A 24,283-nucleotide genomic window follows, 5' to 3' on the forward strand; every position below is an offset into this window, starting at 1 on the left:
TTTCTTGACAGTTTTACCTCTTTTCTCTCGAGCTGCTGCCATGAACATTGCACCAGAGGGAGGGCAGCTCAGGAAAGCAGTCCTCAGCTCAGTGCACTGTAGGGTGTTCAGAGTATTCATATTTATTTCCACCCCCTTGCTGCTGGCTGAAATGCAGCTCAATAAGCAGGGCACTGCTTCAAGAGCTTTCTGCTGAGTTTGCCTCAGCAAGGATTGACTTCAGCAGCAGACAGTTTAGGACACAAGCACACTGCAGAGGGGCTGAAGCCCAAGCTCAGATGTTGAGGAGTGAGTTCTCCCACTCATCGGTATCAGGAAACCAACACTGGCCAGGAACAGCAGCAGGCCCCTCTGGGGCCAGGAATAGCAGGACCCCAGCAGGCACTGGCAGCAGCAGCAGCATTGCCCCACAGGGTTCACATTTAGAGCTTCCTAAGAATGGCTTTGAGCTGCCTCATGCAAAGTTCTGCTGCTGTGCTCTACATCTGCAGGGGTCCCAGCCAACCCCCCCCACCAAGATCTCCTAAGATGTTCATCCTGGATTTCAAGCAAGTGACATGAGAGAGGACAACTCTCAGCCTGCAGCTCTCCTGCAGCAGCAAACCACTTCACCAGAATGGCAGACAGGTGGAAGCCACAGGCTGAGGAGCACAGAGCTAGCCTGAGATGGACACTGCCAGACACAGGCCTAACGTTTGCAGATGTGCTGATTACTGCCTCCAGTGAACCAGCAAGTGGCAACCAGACCTGCAAACCAAGAAGATATGGAACAATTGGCTGGATCCAGGCAACCAGGCAGACAAGCACAGGCAGCGACGTGAAGCCCAGCGCCTGGTGCCTGCTCCCTTTGAGTCCTCTCCTCCTGCCCTCACCTCTGTCTGTTTTTCCCATTTTGTAGCCTCATTACCTGCACTGGCCTGAGCAGGGCTTTGTTTGTACAGTTGAATACATCCTTTCCAAGGCCTATTTATAGACCTCCACAGAACTGAATGCCACAATTCTAGAAAAAAAGAGGAGGAAGAAAAGAAGGCAGCAGCACCCCTGGCTCTGCACAGGGAGCAATCTGCTGGCTGTGAAAGCCACCAGGACTGTAGGGCAGCTGTACTTTTCCATTTCATTAGACCCCCCCCACCCCACTCCAGCAAGGCCATTCCAACCAGCTGGGTTTGCTTTAGCAGGCTCTAAGTGCAAGTTTCTGTTGGTTTAACAAAGTCATCTCCAAGCCGATTGTGCTTTCAGACCACGGAAGCTGTTCCAGCAGAACAGGCTCTGCTTTGCCAGGGTGCCACAAAATAAACCCCAAACCCAAGGCAGCTGCAGAACAAAGCTTGTGCCAGGCCAGGCACACTCAGAGCAGGATCCTCCTCTGGAAACCTGGGAGATTAATTCTCCTGCCCTGCTGCCTGCCAGCCAGAGCTTCACCTAAGGAAATACCTGTGGAGGAAAGAGATCTTTAGCCATGAGGCCAAGCCATCGGCTCAGCTCTCCAGGGGCTGGTTGCAGGCAGGAGCACAGGTGTCTCCTGGACAGCAAGGATCAGGCTGTGCTTGCCTCAATCCATCCAACTCCCAGGATCTTAAACCACCATTAAATCAGCTCCCAACTGGAACAGCTTTTGCTCCTCACCTGCCTGCTCCTACGACTGAAAGTCAACCTAAGACCACCTGAAGAGTGCATCCACTCTGACAGCCAAGTTTAGTCAACCTCTGCACCTGCCTGGATGATAACCAGACCTGCTTCGTGTTCAAACAGCTCAGCTTAGCACAGCTCTGCTGCCTGAGCTACCCTGATTTATAGCAGCTCGACCTGGCCCAGCACTCCCCAGCTCCAGATGGTAATTACCGGACGAGGATCCTCTTCAGCAGCTGCTGGTCCCCCTCCGAGTAGCCAGGCCAGTCCTTCTGCACCTCTTTGTAGACACAGTCTTTCAGGGTGAAAGTGCTGTCCTTGGCACTCAGATTTGCCACCTGAAACAAAAGTCATTTGCAAAAAGCCAGCTGTTAGGGCTGATTTTTCTCACTCCTCCCACCAGAGGAGATCTCAGCTGTAGGCAGAACCTCAGCACTCAGCAGCAGTTAGTGGGGTGAGAGAACAGGGAGAGGCTTTAAACTTCATTTCCTAATGATTTAGATGATTTACTCAAAGTGTGCCTTGCCTTCAGCCTTGTCACTGCAAGAGCTTATGAGGAGGTTCCAAAGCACATCCAGTTTGCTGGGCAACGAGGCATAGCTAAGCAGATTATTCAGCTTGGATAGTCTGGAATGGCACAAGATCAGTTCCTGGAAATACCTGGAAATGAACCCTGATGGGAACAGGCAGCTCTGCCTTATCACACCTGTGCCCCAGCTCAGATGGAGCAGTTGGAGCCGATAGGGCAGCTCCTGTGACTGCAGTTTAGTTAACAATTGCCAGGAGATAATTCCTCGGGAAGGAGCCAGCAAAGCAGGCAGCAGAAAGAGGCTTTCAAAGAGGAGCTGTGGAGAAAATGCCCAGGGAAGGCTGCAGATTTCCCCTGCCCTTCAGTGCACCACCAGCAGCAGCTGCACCTCATGGAGGAGAACTCCGAGGACTCCCTGAGGGCAAGCCCCAAGCCTCTGATTAGCAGCTTGTAAGGCAGGGTTTGCTCAGTAACACTGCACCCAGCTCCTGTGCTGCAGCCAGCTCTTGCAGGAGCTTTCTGACAGCTGAGCCCATTCCATGCTGTGCAGCTTCCCCCCCCTCCAAGCTCTGCGTGGTGCCTGCACAGGTAGGAAACGCTGCTGGGTCTGACAGGGTTGGATTAGAATGGGAACAACTTGGTCAGAGTTATCCCACCTCAAGCAGTCTTCCCCCAGTCCAGATGAAAAGTTAACTGCTTGCTGCTGGTTACACACCTGAGGAGCTGTTAGCACAATCCCAAAAGCCTCCCAGGCCTCTCCTTGGTGAACCCTTCCTGGGTGACTGCAGAGCTCTGCAGGTTTAGAAAGCAACACCTGGAACGTTGTGTTCATAGAGGGGAGATGGAGCCAAGGGGCCAAGAGCTGTGCCTGCAGCCAGGCTGAGCAGCTGCCAGAGCCCAAACCCCCTGCTTCAGCTGCTCAGCCTGCCTGCTGGATTGCACCTGCACTGCACAAGGTCTTGCAGACACTGGGGATCCCTTCCAGGGCTGCTCTCCATGGCTTGGGAGCTGCTGTGCCTCTGGGCTCCTGCTCTCCACGCAGCACTACGAGCCTCAAGAGAGGCAAGGCAGGGAGTGGGGGCTCCTGAACTCGCCGAGATGCTGCTCAGCTTCTTTGCTTTAGGGAGACTACGACCTAGTATTAAAACTCCATGGATTTAAAAGCCAAAGGCTGCAGAGCTGACAGAGCAGAGCTCTCCTGGACAGGCAAGGACCAGCAGCTCAGGTATCAGTTTACACGACCAACACTTTGTTTTTCCTCCCAGCTCTGTCAGCTTTCCAGCAGCCCGAGCCAAAAGGTAAGGAGAATTCGAGCTGTGTTTTACATTCAGCTCCCCTGATAAACACCCCCAAGAGACAAAAGCAGAAGCAGGCAATTCTTCTCCAGCACCTCTCTGAGCAGCTCTCCTGTTCCTGCTGCCTGCCGCGGCTGGAGATGCTCTGCTGGGTCAGCCCAGGCACCGCCACTGGCGTTTGCTCTGCACAGAGGCTCACAGCTGCTACCTCCCTCCTTCCCTCCCTCCTTGTTTTGCTGGTGTGGGACTCTGCGAAGCTCCACCCCAAAGCCTTCCCAAAAATAGAAACCTTGCAAAATGAGGCAAAAAGGCCAACAGGAACAGAGAGTCCTACGAGAGATGCAAGAGTACAACGAAACCCACACCTAGACGCATTTAGCCGCGGAGCTCTCTCCCAGCCTGTAATTTTTAGCTTATCTGTGTCTGCCCGTGGCTGGGAGCCCTGCTAGGGCTGCAGGGAAGATTAAGTTTATGAGCAACACATTTACAGTCAAAGACTCAGCATTCAGCCCAGGCAGCTGCCCATGGCCACTGTCAACCCCCCTGCCTGCCTGCAAGTGCTTTGGTGGAGGTGGGGGGCAGTGGTAAAGAGCTGCTCACCAGAGGCAGCAGACCTGGAGTCAACTCTATTTATAGCATTCAAGAGGGTGCTTGGAGGAACTTTGGCACTGCCAGAAAGTACAGGGCTCCAGGATGAAAACCTAGGGAAGGAGCAAGCAGTGCCAGCAAGAACTCCCATTTTCAGCATGACCTGCCCTGTGCTTGTGGGCAAAGCAGCTCCTCACTGCCTGCTCTTGAGCTGTGGAAAGGAGTAAAGGGAAAAAAAAACCAAACAGCTCAAAGCTCAGGACAGCAGAGTGCAGCTGCAGCGTTTCAGTAACCCCCCCTGGCTGTGTCTGCCCTGAGAGCAACAAAAGGTATTTACTGCAGCTCCTAAAATGGCAGCTCCAACGTGACTGCAAGTGCCAAGGACTGCTCCAGCTGGCAGCCAGCTCACACCTGACAGGGGAGGGATCTGCAGGGAGCTGCTTCACCTTCACACCTGCCCAGCTGCATCTCCAAGCAGGGAGGGTATGGGGCTGAGCACTCTGAGGTGGAAAGCTGAGAGGGCAGGAACAGGTTTTATCCTCACAGAGGAAATACTCCCTGGATCTGCACTGGGTGTTTGATGCTTCCTGCTCATGTCAACAGAAATGGAGAGACTGAAGAGACTCACAGAATGGCTCAGGTTGGAAGGCACCTTCAAGATCATCCAGTTCCAACCCCCTGCCATGGGCACCTCCCACTAGGCCAAGCTGCTCAAGGCCTCATCCAGCCTGGCTTTGAATACCTCCAGGGAGGGGGCAGCTACGACCTCCCTGGGCAGCCTGCTGCAGTCTCTCCTCCCTCACTGTACACCCAGGAATGAGACACAAGTGAGGGTTTCCAGGATGAGAGCATTCAAGCTGAAGCATCCCAGGAGTTAATAACCCAACACAGCTCTAATGAGGTTGCCAAATTAAAACCTCATCTTCCAAACACCCACTACAGAGGTTAGAACAGAGCCAACAGCTTGCAGAGCCTCTCCTGGAGGAATCTCAAAGTGACTCAACAGGTTCCTTTATGTCCATGTCAATAAAGGTGTTTAGATTTACAGGTTGGACCCCAGGACCTTCCAGGTCTTTTCCAACCAGAACACTTCTGTGAAGCCAAGCAGCCTTTAGAACCCCTGTTGGAGGATTCTCCTCACAGCTCACTGAAAGTGTTCCTCTGAAGTGACTCCACATGCTCCCTTCTGCCCACGTTAACCAAGAGAGGGGTTCAGAGGCTCCAACAACACAGAGCTGCAGAGCCTCTCTCAGACAATTCCAGCCCAGAAGTGTCCCTCTGAAGGGACTGAACCTGGCGCACCAAAGCTCAGCTATCCAGACCCAGCCTGAGATGTCCACACCAGAGGCTTTTGCTGTCTCTAGCAGAGGAGCAAGGTGAAGGCTGAACTGCTGCTGGACACAGCCCTCAGAGCCATTCAGGGCCCACACACAGGTTAGGTTCAGAGCCACGGGAGGTAGGACATCGCCCTTAGAGTACAAACCTGCTGCAGAAGGTTGTCCAGCAAATCCTTGTCCTGCTGAGTAAGTCCATCCTTCTGCAGTCTGAGAATAAGCTCAGGTTTCTTATAAGGCTTTAGTGCCAGTAAGTGCACAACCCTATCTTTGAAGGGTCTCTGGGATATGGCACTATTGCCTCTCTTTATTGCACTGGCAAGGTTGACTGGCGTTGGGCGCTTCCTGGAGGGAACAGCATCGGAAGCTCCTGGTGCAGGCTTCCGCACCTGAACCTTTTTGCCTAAAATGAGATGAGAACAGTGAACTGCAGCAGTCACCTTGCAAAGGCCAGAGGGCTGCCAACACATATAGGGAGTTCAGCAGACCGTGGGCAGTGCCAGGGGATGACAGGGAAGGACAAACACAAGCAGCACACCCCAGCCGCTCCGCTGCGCCGCCGGAACCGGCACCCTTGAGCCTGATGGTTCCTGACAGGCTTGGAACAAGTAAACAGCACCACCAGGCCCTGGAAACCTGAGCACTACTGGCCACAAGCTTGCATAAAGCCCTCTTTGTCTGCCAGCTTTTCACTGCTCCCCAGCCCATGGATCCCCACAGCTCAGCTAACCATTCCTGCCCCTCCCTGGCAGAGGGAAGCTCTGTATTATTATGGAGAAGAGACAAAATACGGAGTGGAAAGACCAGAAGTGGTCAATGAGAGGCTCCCTGCTGCTGAGCTCAGCAAAAGCTTCCCTCCAGCAGATGTTTCTCCTTTTAGAACAATGGCAACTTCATGGGGCTGGGTCCACCTCCCTTCCACCCCAGGCAGGGCCAGCTGAGCAGGGCCTAGCATGGCCCCTGGCCTGTTCACCAGTGTGCTGCCTGCTCCAGGCAACTGCCCCTGCCAGCCTGCAGCAGCCACTGCTGCACCCTCCAGGCACAGCTACACACGGAGGAGAGCACAAAACTGGCTCCAAAGCTCATTCCAAGCCCTCAGAGGCAGCTTCCTAGACTCCATCCCAAGTGTGGTCCTTGAGTTTCTGACGGCACTAGACAAGAATTCATCTTTCCTGCTCCCACTGAAGAGCAGCTTGGATAAGAACCCTGCACGAGTCCCACAGCATGCTCAGCACAAACCAAAGGGTTCTGGGCACAAGGGCAGGTTCCTGCTCCCAGAGGCAAAATCAGCATCTGCACAAAAATAAATGTGTAGGGTCCAAGGTCTAAACCACACAGAAGCAATCAATAATCACTTTGGATCAAGAAAGTGCCCTTCAGCAGGGTAAACAGCAGCCAGCATGTCCTGGGAGCTCTGGAGGCTGTTTCCAGCAGGGCAGAGCTGCAGTCTAGGAAGCAGTGTCTGCAACTGAGTCATCTGAAGCCCTGGTGAGGGCAGCATGGGTGTCACTGCCCTGCAGATTGCACAACAGGCTCTGCTTCCTGGCTCCTCACCCCACGCTGATGTGAGCGAGTCCAGCCCAGCCCAGCTAGGGCAAGAGGCAGCAAAACAACAACTCAGACCTTAGAACATCCCCAAAAGTCAGAACTCAGCTGGACCTGGCTGCCAGAAATAGGACTAGAGAAGATGTGTCAGCTTCCTAGACCTGCTTTAACTCTCTTAGAGGTCATGGACAGCAAATATCACACCAGGATATTTCTGCTTAAAGATGGAGCCCAAATGAGACAAAGCAGAACCCAGGGGAAGAGAAGGCAGAACAGGAGGTGCTCTAATGACTGCAGTGTGAACACCTAAGAGCTGCTCAGTCCCAGAGCTGGGCTGTGAGCAGCACACATCCCCCACACAGACACCTTCAGGTGCTGGTGGCCACCTCCTCTCTCCTGCTGCTCTCCAATTTCAACATTTCACAGGCATTCTCCCACATCTGAGCTGCCTGGAACAGCTCCAGGGAGGCTGAAGTGCTGAGCTGGTGTTCTGATGGCAAGGTGAGCCCCAGGCCTCTCCCTGCAGCTCTGGGTGCCAGCAGCCATCAGCTGATGGGGCTGGCACTGCCAGTCCACACTGCCCACCAGGGAACTGCCCTTGCCCAGGTCCTTCCCTCTTGGATCAGTGTCTCAAACCCTGACTGCTCACCTGCAGGGCACAGCACCACCGGGGGGCTGCACCCCCAGCCCTGAGCTGTCAATCTCTCTGCAGGAGCATTTTGCAATCCCAAGCTCTGCTCCATCTTTCTGGGAAGCAATTTGCTTTGAGCAGCTTCTCCCCAGCTCCAGCCCCTTACTGTAATGCTCTGGGCAGAAGCTACCCCAGAGCAGCCTGCAGGAAATCAATGCATTTCCTTCCTGATCACTATCTGAGTGCTCAGCTCTGAGCACTTGGCCGATAAAACAATGACTCAGGGACACTTCTCCATTTTGCCACTCACTATTCTGCTCCCAGACATCCTCTGAGCAGGGGCTGGCAGCAGAGCAGACACAGCTGGCCCCAAAGGACACCCTCAGAACTCTGCTTTCTGGTTAATGTTTATGGCCTGAGCTTGTGACCAGACTGGGGTTACCCAGGGACCTGAGCCCAAAGCCAGGTCTCTGCAGGGAGACCCAGGGACCTGGAGCCCAAAGCTGTTTGCCATGGGTTCATTTCCTCCCCCAGTCTTCTCCTTCATGTGTCACAAGCTGCTGTGCCCCAAGCCCGCAGGCAGCACAAGCCAGGACCCTGCTATCTGCACCCTAGATGTTTGTGTGATGTTCTCCAGTGCAGGCACACACCAGATGTGGGACACCTGAGCGACCTCACAGAAGCCTCAGCTGGACCAGCAGCGTGCCCAGGTGCCAGCAGTGTCAGCAGAGTGCTGTGGCTGCACACAGACAGCCCTCAGGGGCACACCAACACCAGCACATGCTCTGGGGTGAAGATGGAAGCCGCAAGAGGAGGGCAGGAGCATCCTGACAAATCAGACAGCCCCCAGGAGCTACCAGAGGCTTCTTGAAAACTTTCCTGGTCAAGCACAGGTTGGGTTTGACTGCAGAAGGCAGAGGTGACCCTCCTGAGCTGCAGGTGCTGCTTACCCACGTATCTGCCCCCGGGTTTGATGACGATGGCGCTGCGGCTGCGCGTCTCCTCCTCCGCCTGCGCCATGCTCTGCCTCGCCTTCTGGTAGGAGTCGTCCGTGGCACACACTGTGATCTTGTCCTGGATGCTCCCCAAGCAATCCAAGTGGATGTTGCCATTGCTGCAAAAGAAAGGCAATGGGAAAGGGCTCTCTCTGTGCCCAGGTGGCCAAGAGAGCCAATGGCACCCTGGGCTGACTCAGGAGCAGTGTGGCCAGTAGGCCGAGGGAGGTTATTCTTGCCCTGTGCTCAGCACTGCTCAGGCCACACCTGCAGTGCTGTGTCCAGTTCTGGGCCCCTCAATTCAAGAGAGATGTTGAGGTGCTGGAAGGTGTCCAGAGAAGGGCAACAAAGCTGTGAGGGGCCTGGAGCACAGCCCTGTGAGGAGAGGCTGAGGGAGCTGGGGGTGTGCAGCCTGGAGAAGAGGAGGCTCAGGGCTGACCTCATTGCAGTCTGCAACTACCTGAAGGGACATTGTAGCCAGGTGGGGGTTGGCCTCTTCTCCAAGGCAACCAGCAGTAGAACAAGAGGACACAGTCTCAAGTTGTGCCAGGGAAGGTATAGGCTGGATGTTAGGAGGAAGTTGTTGGCAGAGAGAGTGATTGGCATTGGAATGGGCTGCCCAGGGAGGTGGTGGAGGCACCGTCCCTGGAGGTGTTCAAGCAAAGCCTGGCTGAGGCACTTAGTGCCATGATCTAGTTGACTGGCTAGGGCTGGGTGCTAGGTTGGACTGGCTGAGCTTGAAGGTCTCTTCCAACCTGGTTGATTCTATGACTCTATGATCTATGATTCTCCCCAGCAATCACGGGGCAAAAGGCCTCGAGTGGCCGCAAGGGAGGTTTAGGTTGGACACGAGAAGAAACTTCTTCACTGGAAGGGTTCTCAAAGCCTGGCACAGGCTGCCCAGGGAGGTGGCTGAATCCCCACCCCTGGAGGGGTTTCCAAGATGCAGGGATGTGGTGCTGAGGGCCACAGCTTAGGCTCAGCCTTGGCAGAGTTAGGGAATAGTTGGAGTGGATCTTAAGAGCCTTTTCCTACCGATCTCATGATTCGGAGTTCTGTGGAGGGATCACAGGATCAGAGGGTGTCAGGGGTTGGAAGGGACCCAAAGAGATCAGAGACTCCAACCCCCTGCCAGAGCAGGTCCATCCAATCTAGCTCAGGGCACACAGGAACACATCCAGACAGGCCTTGAAAGTCTCCAGAGCAGGAGACTCCACAGCCTCTCTGGGCAGCCTGTGCCAGGGCTCTGGGACCCTTCCAGGCAAGAAGTTGCCCTTGTGTTGAGCTGCAACCTCCTGTGCTGCAGCTTCCATCCACTGCTGCTTGTCCTGTGCCAGGGAGCAGTGAGCAGAGCCTGTCCCTACCTCCTGACCCCCAGCCCTCAGAGATTGAGAAGCATTGATTCAATCCCCTCTCAGTCTTCTCTTCTCCAGACTAAGCAGCCCCAGGGCCCTCAGCAGGTTTCAGTCCCCTCATCATCCTCACAGCTCTCCCTTGGACTCTCTCCAGCAGATCCCTGTCCCTCTTCAACTGGGGAGCCACAAACTGAAGGCAGTGCTCAAGATGAGGTTTCACCAGGGCAGAGCAGAGAGGGAGAAGAACCTCCCTGGCTCTGCTGGGCACACTCTGCTCAATGCTCGCCAGGCTCCCATTGGCCTCCTGGCCCCCAGGGCACACTGCTGCCCATGGATGTTCTCCCCCAGCACTCCCAGCTCCCTCTCCCTGGTGCCACTCTCCAGCAGTCACCTCCAGCCTGCACTGCTGCAGTTTATTCTTCCTCCCACAGGTGCAGCACTCTGCACTTGGCCTTCCTGAACCTCATTTGGTTCCTCTGTGCCCAGCTCTCCAATCTGTCCAAGAACCTCCTGTGCTGCAGCTTCCATCCATTGCTCCTTGTCCTATCCCTGGAAGCAAGTGAGAAAAGCCTGTCCCCCCCACCCCCAGCCCTCAGAGATTGATAAGCATTGATTAAATCAGACTCCCCAGAAGAGCAGGTAGGAAGCAGAGCCCAGCTGGGTGCCTCCTGCTGCAGCACTCACCTGGACACATACTGCTGGATGCAGTCGAAGCTGCCCTGGGGACTGTCCTTGCCGATGTTGGACAGGTAGAAGGTGAAGGTCCTCACTTCAGTGGGTCGGTCAGGCCTGGGGATGGTGATGTGCTGTGGGCAGGAGCAGAGGTTTGGTGCCTTGGGCACACCAATGCCAGGTGCACTGCTCTGGCAGGCAGCCTGGGCCGAGCCCTTCTGCAGCCCACAGCGCTGGGACTGCTGTGGCAGAGAGCCTGAGGAGCGAGAAGCTACCCAAGGGTTCAGCTCAGCAAACCCTCATGTGGGGCCACAGGGTGCCAGAGGGAGCCAGATGTGCACAACAGCTGCAGAGACAGCAGTGCCTGCCCCAGAGCAGAGATGGGAGCTGGCAGCTTGCTGCCTCCCAGAGCAGAGGCCACAACCATCTTCTTCTGGGAACCTGCCCCAATTCTGGTGTCTGAGGCTTGGCCCAGCCCTGCTGTCCCTGTCTGGATGCAATTCCAAACACTGGAGATTGGTTTCCTTGGAATTAGTGATCCAGCACTGCCAGGGCAGGAGGCAGCAGGGCTCCTTCTTTTTTTGGGAGGTTATAATTCCATGAGGAGATTCCAGGGCTCACAGCAGGGCTGCCACTGCTGCTAGAATCAATATTTACCCAGGCATTAAGTGTGCTCCCAGACACCACTGCCCTGCACCCTCCAGCTGCCAAACTGCTCCTCTCTGCCCTGGGTACCCAACCCCAGCTCCACTCCCACATCAGTGCTGGATGACCATGAAGATGGCTTCAAGAACATCAGACTGAAGCAGCAGCAGCAGCCTCGACCTATTTTTGGCTTTTTTGTGTTTACCCAAACTGCCACATCTAGGCCCAAAATGCCCCCTCCTGCCAACCAGCCCGGGGCAGCCACACTCCTGGGCTGCCCAGAGGCTCTCTGCTGGCACTGAGGCTTTCTAGGTGGTTTCCCCTTGACCACAGGTGTCTGCAGCAGCCTGGAAACCCAACACATCTGGGCCACCTTGCTAAACCACAGCGATGCTCTGAGAAGCTGCAGGAAAGGCCTGAGAGAGCTGTGCTGAGCTGAAGCCCTGCAGCAGATCCCAGTCACTGTCCATGAGGATCAGAAACCTTCCAGAGATGTCTCTTCCCTCTACACAAACCAAGACTGAAGCAGCATTGTGAGGAGAGGCTGAGAGCCTGGAGAGGAGCAGCCCCAGAAGGGATCTGAACAATGCTCAGCAAGAGCTAAGGGCACTGTGGGGGACAAGAGGCTGGGACTTGGATCTTCTCAGTGGTGCCCAGGGACAGGACAAGGGGCAATGGGCACAAACTGGAAGCCAGGAGATTCCACCTGGACAGTAGGAGAAACTCCTTTGCTGTGAGGGTGCTGGAGGCCTGCAGCAGGCTGCCCAGAGAAGTTGTGCAGTCTCCTCTGCAGACCTTCCAATCCCCCCGGTCACTGTGCTCCTGGGCAAGCTGCTGTGGGTGCCCTGCTGGAGCAGGGGTGGGGGGGTGAACTGGGTGACCTCCAGAGGTCCCTTCCCAACCCCTCCATTCCATGAAGACATCCAGAGCTGTACAGGAGGAGTTATCACCCACCCAACCCCATGGGCTGGATCCAACAACTCCCAGGGCAGATGGGTGGCCCCAGCAGCCTTGCCCTGTTATCTCCTCGGCCAAACGCATGCTGCAGCCTTGAGCCCTTAATCTGCCTCAGCACTCTCTGCCTCCACCTACCCACCCCCCCCACCAGCAAAATTATCTCCTGCTTCCTAAGCAGGCTGAGAATCTGCACCAAGCTGTGTCAGCAGCAGGCTGTGGGCATTCAGCAGCTGGCACCACTCACCCATGGGGCACCGAGGGAAACTCAACCAGGCAGCTTCTGCTGCCAGACACTGCTGCTGGTAAAACCAACCCCAGAGGATGTCCCCAGCTCAGACGTTCAGACACCAAAATAGCTCCAGCTCCTCGCTCACCTCTCTCAAAGCCTTGATCCAGGCCTCCGTGGGCAGTCCCTGAAGCTCCTTCACAAGCGAGGCAGGAGCGAGGGAGCTGCTGCGGCACCAACCGCGGCTGCTGCCCATCCTGGAAAGCCTCAGCAGAGGCAAAGTGCCCCTCATCGAGGGATTATTTTTAGCTGAAACAGAAGGTTTCTCAAGCCACCAAGTCAGCAGGGTAACTGCTTTGAGGGAGCCCTAATTTTGGTGCTGAGCATGACACCAGGAACCATAGACACTTAAAAATAGCTCGAGCGCAGATGTGAGCCTTGGGCTGCTTTGCTGAGGGGTTGCTTGTGCTTTCCTTTCGAGAAACACTTCTCTGTGCACAGCTCCCCGGGCAGCAGCCTCACCCTCCCCCCATGCCAGCAGCACAAGCTCCGAGCAGCAGCCTGGGGCAGGTGTCCCAGTCGGAAGCCTCAGGCTCTTTGTTCCCAGCACTCACAGCAAGCCGCATGGAATTCCAGGTACGCAGCACCCGAAGGGGCTTCCCCCTGCCCAGTTTGGCTCTTTCCCTGCTCCCCTAGCTCAGCTCTTCCCCCCTCAGCAAGCCCCTGCTAACTCACCCCCGCTGAAGCTCCAGCTCTGCACAGGTTCCCCCCAAGAACCTGGCCAGGCTGGATGGGTGGGCAGAGGCCAGTGGGATGAGATTTAACAAGGCCAAGGGCAGGTTCTGCACTTTGGCCACAACAACCCCAAGCAGTGCTACAGGCTGGGGACTGAGTGGCTGGAGAGCAGTCAGGAGGAAAGGGACCTGGGGGTACTGATAGACAGTAAGCTGAAGATGAGCCAGCAGTGTGCCCAGGTGGCCAAGAGAGCCAATGGCATCCTGGCCTGCATCAGGAACAGTGTGGCCAGTAGGTCAAGGGAGGTTATTCTTGCCCTGTACTCAGCACTGGTCAGACCACACCTTGAGTACTGTGTCCAGTTCTGGGCCCCTCAATTCAAGAAGGATGTTGAGGTGCTGGAACATGTCCAGAGAAGGGCAACGAAGCTGGTGAGGGGCCTGGAGCACAAATCCTATGAGGAGAGGTTGAGGGAGCTGGGCCTGTTTAGCCTGGAGCAGAGGAGGCTCAGGGATGATCTTATTACTGTCTACAACTACCTGAAGGGACATTGTAGCCAGGTGGGGGGTGGCCTCTTCTCCCAGGTAACCAGCAATAGAACAAGGGGACACAGTCTCAAGTTGTGCCAGGGCAGGTATAGGCTGGATGTTAGGAAGAAGTTCTTCACAGAGAGAGTGATTGGCATTGGAATGGGCTGCCCAGGGAGGTGGTGGAGGCACCGTCCCTGGGGGTCTTCACGAAAAGCCTGGATGATGCACTTAGTGCCATGGTCTGGTTGATTGGATAGGGCAGGGTGATAGGTTGGACTGGATGAGCTTGGAGGTCTCTTCCAACCTGCTTGATTCTATAAGAGCAGCCTCTGCAGCCCTCCTGGGCCAGTCCTGCTCACCCCCCACTGCCACGCTGCGCAAGCTCCGAGTCACGCAGGTGGTGCTGCCGCTGGGCTGGACCTGACCTTAGAGACCTTCTCCAACCTCAGCGATGCTGTGGTGAAGAACTAACAGAGATGCTGCTCTGAAGGGACAGTCCCAGAATCTTAGAGTAGGTTGGAAGGGACCTTCAAGATCATCCAGTTCCAACCCCTTGCCGTGGGCTGGGGCACCTGCTGCTAGCCCAGCTTGCTCCAGGCCCCATCCAACCTGGCTTTGAACACTTCCACGCTTGGAGCCTCCACAGCTCCTCTGGGCAGCCTGCTCCAGTGCCTCAGCTCCCTCCCGGGGAAGAATTTCCTTCTCATGTCTCATCTCAGTCCAGTTTCTTCCAGTCTGAAGCCATCAGCCCTCGTCCTGTCAGGGCTTCGTGCAAAGTCCCTCCCCAGCTCTCCTGCAGCCCCCCTCGGGTGCTGGAAGGCTTCCCGAAGGTCTTCCTGAAGCCTCTGAGCTACCTACAGCTTCATGAGACCTTGGGCACTCACTGACAGGAGCTCTGCAGTGCCCTGTGGGCAGTCCCAAGCCCTGCCCATGCCCATGACATGCCCAGAGACCACACTTCAAAGCAGACGATGCCACAGCTGCCAGCTCCTCCTCACAGCCAGTGACAATCATACTGAAAGGACAAAGAGCTCTTTCTGCCTGCCCAGCTGAGCTGCAGCTCACTTCCTCCACAGCTCTACCTTTGGCCTTCACTCATAGCACAGTTAATGAAGCAGCTGCAAAGGAGGCAGCTCAGGCTTGGAGCTTTCTTCTTACCACCAACAATCAGACCTCTGCTGCTGCCTTCTGTTGGTGTGAGGCTGGAACCAAGAGGTAAGACATGGGCAAGGAGAGAGGAGCTGGGCCTCACTGCCTGCTTTATTCCAGCCTTTTGGCAAGTTTTGTTGTGCCACCCAACAAAACCTGAGTTATTTACAGGTGAGGGCAGGTTCCTGAGAGGAGATGAATTAAAATCTCCTCCCTTATGCAGAGTTAAACACAGCTAAGAGGGAACCAAGTGACACCTCCAAGGCTGAGTGAAGAGCTGCATGACTTTATCAGCAACATCACCTACTGAATCTCTCTGCTGCCGGTGGCAGAGCCCTTCAAGTGCCTATAAATACCCTGGAGGAGCTCAGTCAGTGGAACACAAGTTGAGGAAGTAAAACTCCTAAACAGAAACCACTTCTGGTGCTCTCAGTACCTGCACAGCTGCTCAGACTGTGAAGCCTCTGAGCATGCTCCCAGCACTGGCACTGCCAATCACACCCAGACTGCTTCACATCAGCTTCAGCAGGCTCAGCACAGCCTTTCCTCGGGCCAAAAGTGAGGCTTCCCTGGCTTGTGGCACCCAGCACAGCCCTGCCATGACTGAACCTTCCTCTTCCTTGTCCTACCCAAGAGCACAGCCTCAGAAAGCTTCATTTCCCCAGCAGCAACACTGCTGGAGCTGCTGCTGTGGGTGGAGCAGGGTGAGGAACAGCTCACCCTGCTGTGCCTGTTTGGATGCAATTCCAAACACTGGAGATTGGTTTCCTTGGAATTAGTGATCCAGCACTGCCAGGGCAGGGGGTAGCAGGGCTCCTTCTTTTTTGGGGATGTTATAATTCCATGAGGAGATTCCAGGGCTCACCTCTGTATGGAATGTGGATGTGGGGGGGGGGGGGAAAGCTTTCATGGCAAGAGACTCCAACATGCTCAAGGAGCACCCCTGGGCCACGTCTGGGCTTCATGCACCTCAGAGCATCCCTCCCTGAACTGGAGTCTCAGGCACAGCACAAACCTCAGATTAATTGTACAACCCAGTCAAGAACTTTCCACGGCAGCCCACACAGAAACTCACCCCTTGGCTTCCTTGAAACTGGATTACTGGCTTTGATGTCACAGCATCCTGCAAAAACAAGCAGAAAGAGGAGGGGGGGAGAAAGAAGATTACCTTAGAGAAATTTAAAGCCCCAACACTCCCTGCCAAAAGCCACTCAGCAGGATTCTTCACCTGTGCTTTGCTTTTAAAGGCAAAAAAGGCTCAGGGAAATGCACAGAATTCCACGGGGGGGAAAGACAAAAACCTCCTGAAACAGATAAATTGGAGCAGCAGCTGTGGCTAACCAGCTCCATGGCATGGTAGGGCTTGGAAGGGACCTCTGGAGATCACTTGGTCCAAGGCCTCTGCTTAGGCACCACTGAGCAGAGTCCAGCCCCGACCTCTTGCCCCCTACCCTTTAGCTCTTGCTAAAGAGCTAACCCCCCCTGGGGCTGCTCTTCTGCAGGCTCTCAGCCCCTCTGCTGAGGCTGAGAGACTCTCACAGAGCTGCTCCAGGCCCATCAGCATCTTCCCAGCCTCCACTGGACTCTCTCCAGTAGTTCCCTGATTCCTTGAACTGGGGAGCCCAGAACTGGACCCAGGATTCCAGCTGCATCCTCGACATGGCAAAGCCTCCCTCACTCTGCTGGCCACACTCTTCCTCATGCACCCCAGGACACCCTTGGCCTTCTTGACTGCAAGGACACATTGCTAGCTCGTGGACTTCTCCACCAGCACTCCCAGGTCCTTCTCCCTGGAGCTGCTTCCCAGCAGGTCACCCTCTAAGGGCTCACCAAAAGACACTCTCTGAGCACACTCAGCTCTGCCCTGATCCCTCAGCCCCACTCCAGGCAGAGGAACGCTCAGCTGGGTGCTCTGTGGTGCTTATGTAAGGTTTGAGTTAAACAGTGGATATCTGAGAGGAAAAATTTATTCCAGCCCTAGGTCTGAGAACAGCCTAAGCACATTTTTCCAGCAGAATGCTGGCAAATCACTGCAGAGCAAACTGCAGCCTCATTGCAAAACCCTCCTGTCCTGCTGCCCATTTCAGCCAGCAGCCTCTGCCCCCACACTCCTCTGCTTGCACCCCAACAGCTCCCAACCCCCTCACAGAAGAGCAGTCCCAGAGGGGATCTGCTCAGTGAGAGCTAAAGGACCTGTGGGGTGGCAAGGGGATGAGGCCAGACTCTTGTCAGGCTCTGCCTGATCAGGAGGAGAAACTTGTTTGGTGTGAGGGTGCTGGAGGTCTGGAGCAGGCTGCCCAGAGAGGTTGTGGAGTCTTCTCTGCAGAGCTTCCAACCCCCCCTGGGCATTGTGCTCCTGGGCAAGCTGCTGTGGGTGCCCTGCTCTAGCAGGGGGGTTGGGCTGGATGGTCTCCAGAGATCACATCCAACCTCCACCATGCTGGGACTAGCCCAGGACAGTAGAAACAGCCTCCTGCATCCAGTCCTGCACCCATCTGGAACAGCCTCCTGCATCCAGTCCTGCACCCATCTGGAACAGCCTCCTGCATCCAGTCCTGCACCCAGCTGGAACAGCCTCCTGCATCCAGTCCTGCACCCAGCTGCTTCCCAGCAGCACAAGAGTTACCAGCATGGAAGCCTATTTTCACCTCCTCCAAAACCTTTCCCCATGCTTTCAGCCCAGGAGTGAAGGATCTGAGCCACAAAAGGCTGAGAGCAACAAACCAGAGTAGATTCAGCACCAAGCAAAGACTCCTGCAGCTCAGCTGGATCAGCTCCTAGAGAGACATCATCCTCAGAGCACATCCAGTGGGGCTGCAGACATCATAGGATGGTTTAGCTTGGAAGAGACCTCAAAGCTCAGCCAGTTCCAGCCCCCTGCCATAGGCAGGGACACCTCCCACTGGAACAGGTCACTCAAGGCCTCATCCAACCTGGCCTTGAACACCCCCAGGGAGGTTGTGGAGCACAGAAGCACCCAATGTGATCAAAGATCACATTGGGTGCTTCTGTGCTCCACAACCTCCCTGGGCAACCTGTGCCAGTGTCTCACCAACCCCAACCTGTGCCAGTCTCTCACCAACCTCAACCTGTGCCAGTCTCTCACCAACCTCAACCTGTGCCAGTCTCTCACCAACCTCAACCTGTGCCAGTCTCTCACCAACCTCACTGCAAAGGACTTCTTCCTAACATCCAGTTTGAATCTCCCCTCTGCCAGTCCAAACCCATTCCTCCTCCTCCTGTCATCACCAGACCTTGTCAATAGTCCCTCCCCAGCCCTCCTGTAGCCTCTTTCAGATACTGGAAGGCCACTATAAGATCTCCTCCAAACCTTCTCTTCTCCAGCCTGAAAAGCCCCAACTCTTGTAGCCTGTCCTCAAAAGCAGAAGTGCTGCAGCCCTCTGATCTGCAGCCCCTGCCCAAGGAGCTCCCAGCGAGTCCAAAGAGGAGAGGCTTGGAGCTGGCAGCTCCTGCTCTGTGCTGTGCAGCAATTTCAGAGCCCCAAAACAACCTCCAGGAAGAAAACAATCGACAACATCTTGCTGTCGGTGCAGAGATGAGCGAATTCCTTGAGTGCCACGCCACTGCATACCACAGCAGGCTGCTCACCAGGGGCTGGCCAGCTCTGTGTTCACCCTGTCAGCATGTCCTGTGCAGCCTGGCCAGGAATTCACATGGACAGACTTGAGCAAACAAGAAGATGAAATGTGAAAGAAAAATATATAGGATAAAGAAGGAAAAAAGGCAATCTGGACTCAGAAAGAAGCAAGCCAAAAGCCTCCCAAGCCTGCAGCTGGGGCAGTCAAGCTTTACTCCTCCTGTAGCTCCTCAGCACATTTAAGAATAGCCACTGGAAGCTGATTAAGATAAGGCCAAAAACATGAGCAAGAAAGCAGCAGCTGACAGAGCAGCCCAGGTTGGAAGGAAGCTGTCCCAGTTTAAGGGGAACCCTAGGAGACCTCAGAACTACCAGAGGAGCTCAGAGATCAGTCACTGCAACCCCCTGCCATGGCAGGGACACCTCTCAGCCAGACTTGGCTGCTCAGGGCCTAGAATCATAGAACCAAGCAGGCTGGAAGAGAGCTCCAAGCTCATCCAGGCCAACCCAGCCCCCAGCCCTGCCCAGCCACCAGACCATGGCACTCAGTGCCCCAGCCAGGCTTGGCTGCAACACCTCCAGCCACGGCCACTCCACCACCTCCCTGGGCAGCCCATTCCAGTGCCAATCACTCTCTCTGCCAGCAACTTCCTAACAACATCCAGCCTCAGCCTGCCCTGCCACAGCTGCAGCCTGGGGCCCCTTCTTCTGGCCCTGGCTGCCTGGCAGCAGAGCCCAACCCCACCTGGCTACAGCCTCCCTGCAGGCAGCTGCAGGCAGCAATCAGCTCTGCCCTGAGCCTCCTCTGCTGCAGGCTGCACCCCCCCAGCTCCCTCAGCCTCTCCTCACAGGGCTCTGCTCCAGGCCCCTCCCCAGCCTTGCTGCCCTTCTCCAAACACCTTCCAGCACCTCAACAGCTCTCTGCAATGGAGGAGCCCAGAACTGGACACAGCACTCCAGGGGTGGCCTGAGCAGTGCTGAGCACAGGGGCACAAGAACCTCCCTTGTCCTGCTGCCCACACTGCTCCTGAGCCAGCCCAGGATGCCATTGGCTCTGCTGCCCACCTGGGCACTGCTGCCTCCTCTGCAGCTCCTCTCTGCCAGCACCCCCAGGGCCCTCTCTGCCTGCCTGCTCTCAGCCACTCTGGCCCCAGCCTGTAGTGCTGTTTGGAGTTGTTTTGGCCAAAGTGCAGAACCTGCCCTTGGCCTTGTCCAGTCTCCTCCCATTGGCCTCTGCCCACCCATCCAGCCTGGCCAGGTCCCTCTGCAGGGCTCTCCTACCCTCCACTCAGCCTGGCCCTGGGCAGGTGGAAGGTTGCACAGAGCAGAGGGGAACAGGCAGGGGTCAGAGCCCAGCAGAGTGCAGTGCAAAGTGAGCCCTGGCCTGGCAGGGGGGAGCTGGATGGGACAGTCCTACGCAGGAGCAGGTCGAGTCACCAGCTGGAAGCCTCCCCAGCCCTGCAGGGAAATGAGAGCTGGCTCAAGAGGCTGCTGGGAGAAGGCCTGGTGAGCAGTTACTGGAAGTCCCACTGCAGGCTCTGCTGGGTGGAAAAGGTTTGGCCTCTGCTCAGGATTGCTGCCTCTGTGCTCTCCTGGGTGCTCGCAGCCACAAACACCCAGCAAGCAGCAGATGAAAGCTTCTCGTGTTGGGACAAGGGAATTCCCTCTGGGATTTAAAGCTTCTCATACACATTTAGAAGCAGCAGCAACAAATCCAGTAAACAAACAGTCTCTAGGATGCCAGGAACCCAAACTCAGCACTAATGGGACCCCTGCAGCTGTCCCAGCTGAGGCTGCTGCACCCCAAACACCAAGAGGAGTCAGAAGTGGAGCAAAACTCCTGCCCTGCAGCCTGGCTGATGCCCAGGCTGGGCAGTGCTGAGGGACATGGGTCAGTGGTGACCTGGCAGTGCTGACTCTGTGGCTGAACTCAAGCAAGGTACCTGAAGGGGGCTACAAGAAAGCCAGAAAGGGATTTTGGACAAGGGCTTTTAGTGCAAGGATGAGAGGGGATGGACTGGAGCTTGAGGGCAGGTTGAGGCTGGAGATTAGGAAGAAATTCTTTAGAGTGAGGGTCAGGAGACACTGGCAAAGGTTGCCCAGGGAGGCTGTGGCTGCTCCCTCCCTGGAGGTGTTCAAGGCCAGGTTGGATCAGGCCTTGAGCAGCTGAGTCTAGCTGAGAGCTGTCTCTGCAACCTCAGTTCAATCCTTCCCCAAGAGTTAAAAGCTGTGAAGCTTGGAGCTGCCTCCCTGGAGGTGCTCAAGGCCAGGCTGGATGAGCCCTTGAGCAATCTGGGCTGGTGGACGTGTCCCTGCCCACGGCAGGGGGTTGGAGCTGGATGAGCTTTGAGTTCCCTTCCAGCCCAACCCATTCTGTCAATCTCTTACAGGTCTCTCCCAACCAAACTGATTCTGTGCAACTCCTCGAAGTTCCTCTTGAATTCTTTGCCTATGACTCCTTTATGCTTCTTTTGCCCACACAGCCTGGTCCAAATATAGGCACAAACCCTCCTCCTCTTCCTCCAGCTTCTCAGAACAGCTGAGTAAAGCATAAGAAAAAAGAAGGGTCGGGGCCAGTCTGGGAGGAACTCACTTCAGACAGACCTGAAGGCCCTGTGGAAAGGTCCTGCAGAGCTGAGCAGAACTTGAGCACCTCCAAACACAGCACAGCAAACTCTGCAAAGCAACCCAGAGCCAGGCAAAAGCAGCCAGGGGCTCGCTGTGACAGAGCTGTGAGAGCCTGCTCTGGGTCCCACAGTTCATTAGCAGCAAGGTCTATAAATCCCAGGGGAAATAAGCACCTTGGAATATCCCCACAACTCCCAGTCACTCGCTGGGAAGTTTGCTGCTACTCAATTAGCTGAAGCTGGCCCAGGAGAGAACCCCTGAGCATGAGGCAGAGACAAAAGGCTTCTCCCAAGACCTTTCTCTATTCCAAGGCTTCTATTTACCTCCTCCCAACACCACAGCAGTGAAAAAGCTTCCTGAATATTCATTTTTTAGGTCACATCCATTACTTAGGGAGTTAAAACAGCCTCGTGTCCCTGCAGGACAGTTTCCATCTGCACTGTCAGCCCTCCCCAGGACCTCATTTGAAGCTGAGGACACAAAGAGGTTGCAGATGGGATCCAGGCTGCTGAGGCTTGGCAATTACAGAGCCTATATAATTTTTGTTGACCTAAACTGCAAAGCCTTGCAGACCTTTTTATACCCTCCACACGCCTCCAAGGCAAGCTGCTGGGGTTGCCTCTTCCAATCCAACCTTCTCAAGAGAAGAGTCCTGGAGATCCCCAGTAAATTCCCCCCCAATTCCTGAAGCCAAGGTTGAGCTTCCTCCTCAGGAGAGGTGCCAGCAGCTACAGCAGGTGTGGTCAGCTGCCAAGGTGAGAAATGAAGCCATGGGGATGCTTCTGGGTGGGGTCTCTCTACGGGTACCTGTGCAGCCAACCATGCAGGAGCAGAGGGGTGTGAGGAGACCTTGCCAGCAAGGGTGGGGAGATGCTGCAACAGGTTGCCCAGAGATGTGGAGGCTTCACACCTGGAAGTGTTCAAGGTCAGGCTGGATGTGGCCCTGAGCAGCCTGGGCTAGCAGGAACTGCTCCTGCCCACGGCAGGGAGTTGGAACTGGATGATCTTTGAGGTCCCTTCCAGCCCACCCCATTCTGGGATTCTCTGAAGCTCCCTGAGCTGCAGTCCCCAGACTGAGCCATGGACTCGGTTCCTTAGAATCATAGAATCAGCCAGGTTGGAAGAGACCTCCAAGCTCATCCAGTCCAACCTAGCACCCAGCCCTATCCAATCAACCAGACCATGGCACTAAGTGCCTCATCCAGGCTTTTCTTGAAGACCCCCAGGCACGGTGCCTCCACCACCTCCCTGGGCAGCCCATTCCAATGCCAATCACTCCACCACCTACCCTGGCACAACTTGAGACTGTGTCCCCTTGTTCTATTGCTGGTTACCTGGGAGAAGAGGCCACCCCCTTGCTCCTCCTCTCCGAGCCTCTTCTGCTTATCACTTTGATAAGCAAAGTGCTGTCAAACTGCAGCTGTCTGCTGGGCCCAGCTCCACCCTGCTGCCCTCAGCCCAGCACTGAGAAGCAGGATTTGTCTGGAGCAGAAGCAAGAGCCTGAGCTTGGAGCACAGACCGTGTCTGACAAGGTGCTTCTGATGAAAGGGTTAGGAGCTGGAGAGTCAGCAAGGGCAGTCTGCATCTGCTCTCAGCTGTCATCTTCCTTAACACGCACTAATGGCTGCAGCTTATCACTGCAGTATTAAAGCACCTCCAAACCCCAGCCACAGCACTGGGAGCAGCAATAAAAACCATAAAGAGCTTTTAAGTCAGGCAAAACGCTGGGCTGGACAACTTGAAGTTCTTAATTGCTAGAACTGCAGAAGCCACACACAGCCCTGCCTGGAACTGCAGCACTGCAAACGTCACTTCCAGAGCCAAAACTCAGGAGTTTCCCCATGGAAGGGAGGAAACAACTTTTAGTGAAGGCTTAAATGTCAGCTCAAAAACAAACAAAAAAAAACCCCAACACAAAACAAACCAACCCTGGAACTGTGTCTGAGTCACAGAATTTCACCACTTCCAGCTCCTGGAAGGCTGTGATGTAAGCACTGAGCTGAGCAGCAAAGCTGCTGCCCCACTGCAAAGGCAGAAATGCAAGGAGGAGGGGGGGGGTTGGACACACAGGACAACAAATTCGAACTACCTTTGAGTAAGCTTAGAGTAAGCCACGTGAGGAAGTTAAAAAAAGCCCCTGCAGCCTGACTGAAAGGCTTTGTGCCTGCCGTGGAGAGCAGCGAGCCAGGCCCTCAATGGACAATAGCTTGGATCAGCAAAGCAGAGAGCAATTAAACTCCACTGTCATCAAGATGTCACCCCCCAGGCACGAGAGCTGAGCCAGCCCTGCAGCCTGCTCTCACACATGCCTGCAGCTGGCCTAAGCCAGGGCAAAAGGATGCTCCTGCACCCAAACTGGGGAGCTCACTGCCCTCAACCCAAACTGGGGAGCTCACTGCCCTCAACCCAAACTGGGGAGCTCACTGCCCTCAACCCAAACTGGGGAGCTCACTGCCCTCAACCCAAACTGGGGAGCTCTGGATCCAGTCCTTACGCCAGGATTCATCTGGAGACTCCAACCTGAAGGAGTGCCATGCTTTGAGGGGCTCCAGGCTATCCCAGATTTCCTACACGAGGTACAGAGAGCAAGATCCAGCCCTGTGGCTTTGTCAAAGGAGACCTTGGACCCCTCAAACTACCACAGTGAGAGAGCACAGGCAAGGCAGAGCCTCTCAGTGCTAGAGCCAGAGCCCCCCAGGGCTGCTCCCTGCTGCTGCCCAGCCCACATCAGAAAGCTTTAGGAGGGATGAGGGGAGAGGAAGATGGAGTGAGAGATGTGGAGGCAGACTGCTGCCCTGAGCACCTGTCCTGCACTCTCCAGACCCACAAGAGCAGTGGAAGCTGATCCTTGCCAGCCTCCCAGCAACACCTCACCATGCCACCAGGAGGGCATCAGCCAGCTCTTCAAACTCATCCTTATGCTTTATTTGCCCCAACTCTGAAGCTCCTTGGCATGTCTCACCTCTGACAGCCTCCATGGCACCAAAGAACTCCAGCAGACTTCCCTCCAGAGATGGTTGGCACACAGAGGAGTTTAAGTTCCAGGTTGCCCAGGTAGGCTGTGGCTGCTCCCTCCCTGGAGAGGTGTTCAAGGCCAGGCTAGATGAAGCCTTGAGCAGCCTGGGCTGGTGGAAGGTGTCCCTGCCCATGGCAGGGGGTTGGAACTGGATGACCTTTAAGGTTCCTTCCAACCCAAGCCACTCCACAAAAGGTTCATGCTCAAGCCCAGTGCAGTTTCTCT

The 24,283-nt window shown here is 55.5% G+C and overlaps 1 protein-coding gene across 1 annotated transcript in view; it reads right to left on the reverse strand.

Annotated features, from left to right (window-relative positions):
• Positions 1-24,283, reverse strand: part of ELL (elongation factor for RNA polymerase II) — a 57,175-nt gene that overhangs the window by 14,265 nt on the left and 18,627 nt on the right. The window contains exons 2-6 of the mRNA XM_064175060.1: positions 15,891-15,938; positions 10,586-10,707; positions 8,502-8,665; positions 5,525-5,778; positions 1,843-1,967 (exon numbers count right to left, since the gene is read on the reverse strand). Of these exons, the coding sequence (XP_064031130.1) occupies positions 1,843-1,967; positions 5,525-5,778; positions 8,502-8,665; positions 10,586-10,707; positions 15,891-15,938 (713 nt within the window). The remainder of the gene's footprint in view (positions 1-1,842; positions 1,968-5,524; positions 5,779-8,501; positions 8,666-10,585; positions 10,708-15,890; positions 15,939-24,283) is intronic.

The sequence above is a fragment of the Pogoniulus pusillus genome, chromosome 41 (assembly GCF_015220805.1).
Source record: "Pogoniulus pusillus isolate bPogPus1 chromosome 41, bPogPus1.pri, whole genome shotgun sequence".
Classification (NCBI taxonomy): Eukaryota; Metazoa; Chordata; class Aves; order Piciformes; family Lybiidae; genus Pogoniulus; species Pogoniulus pusillus.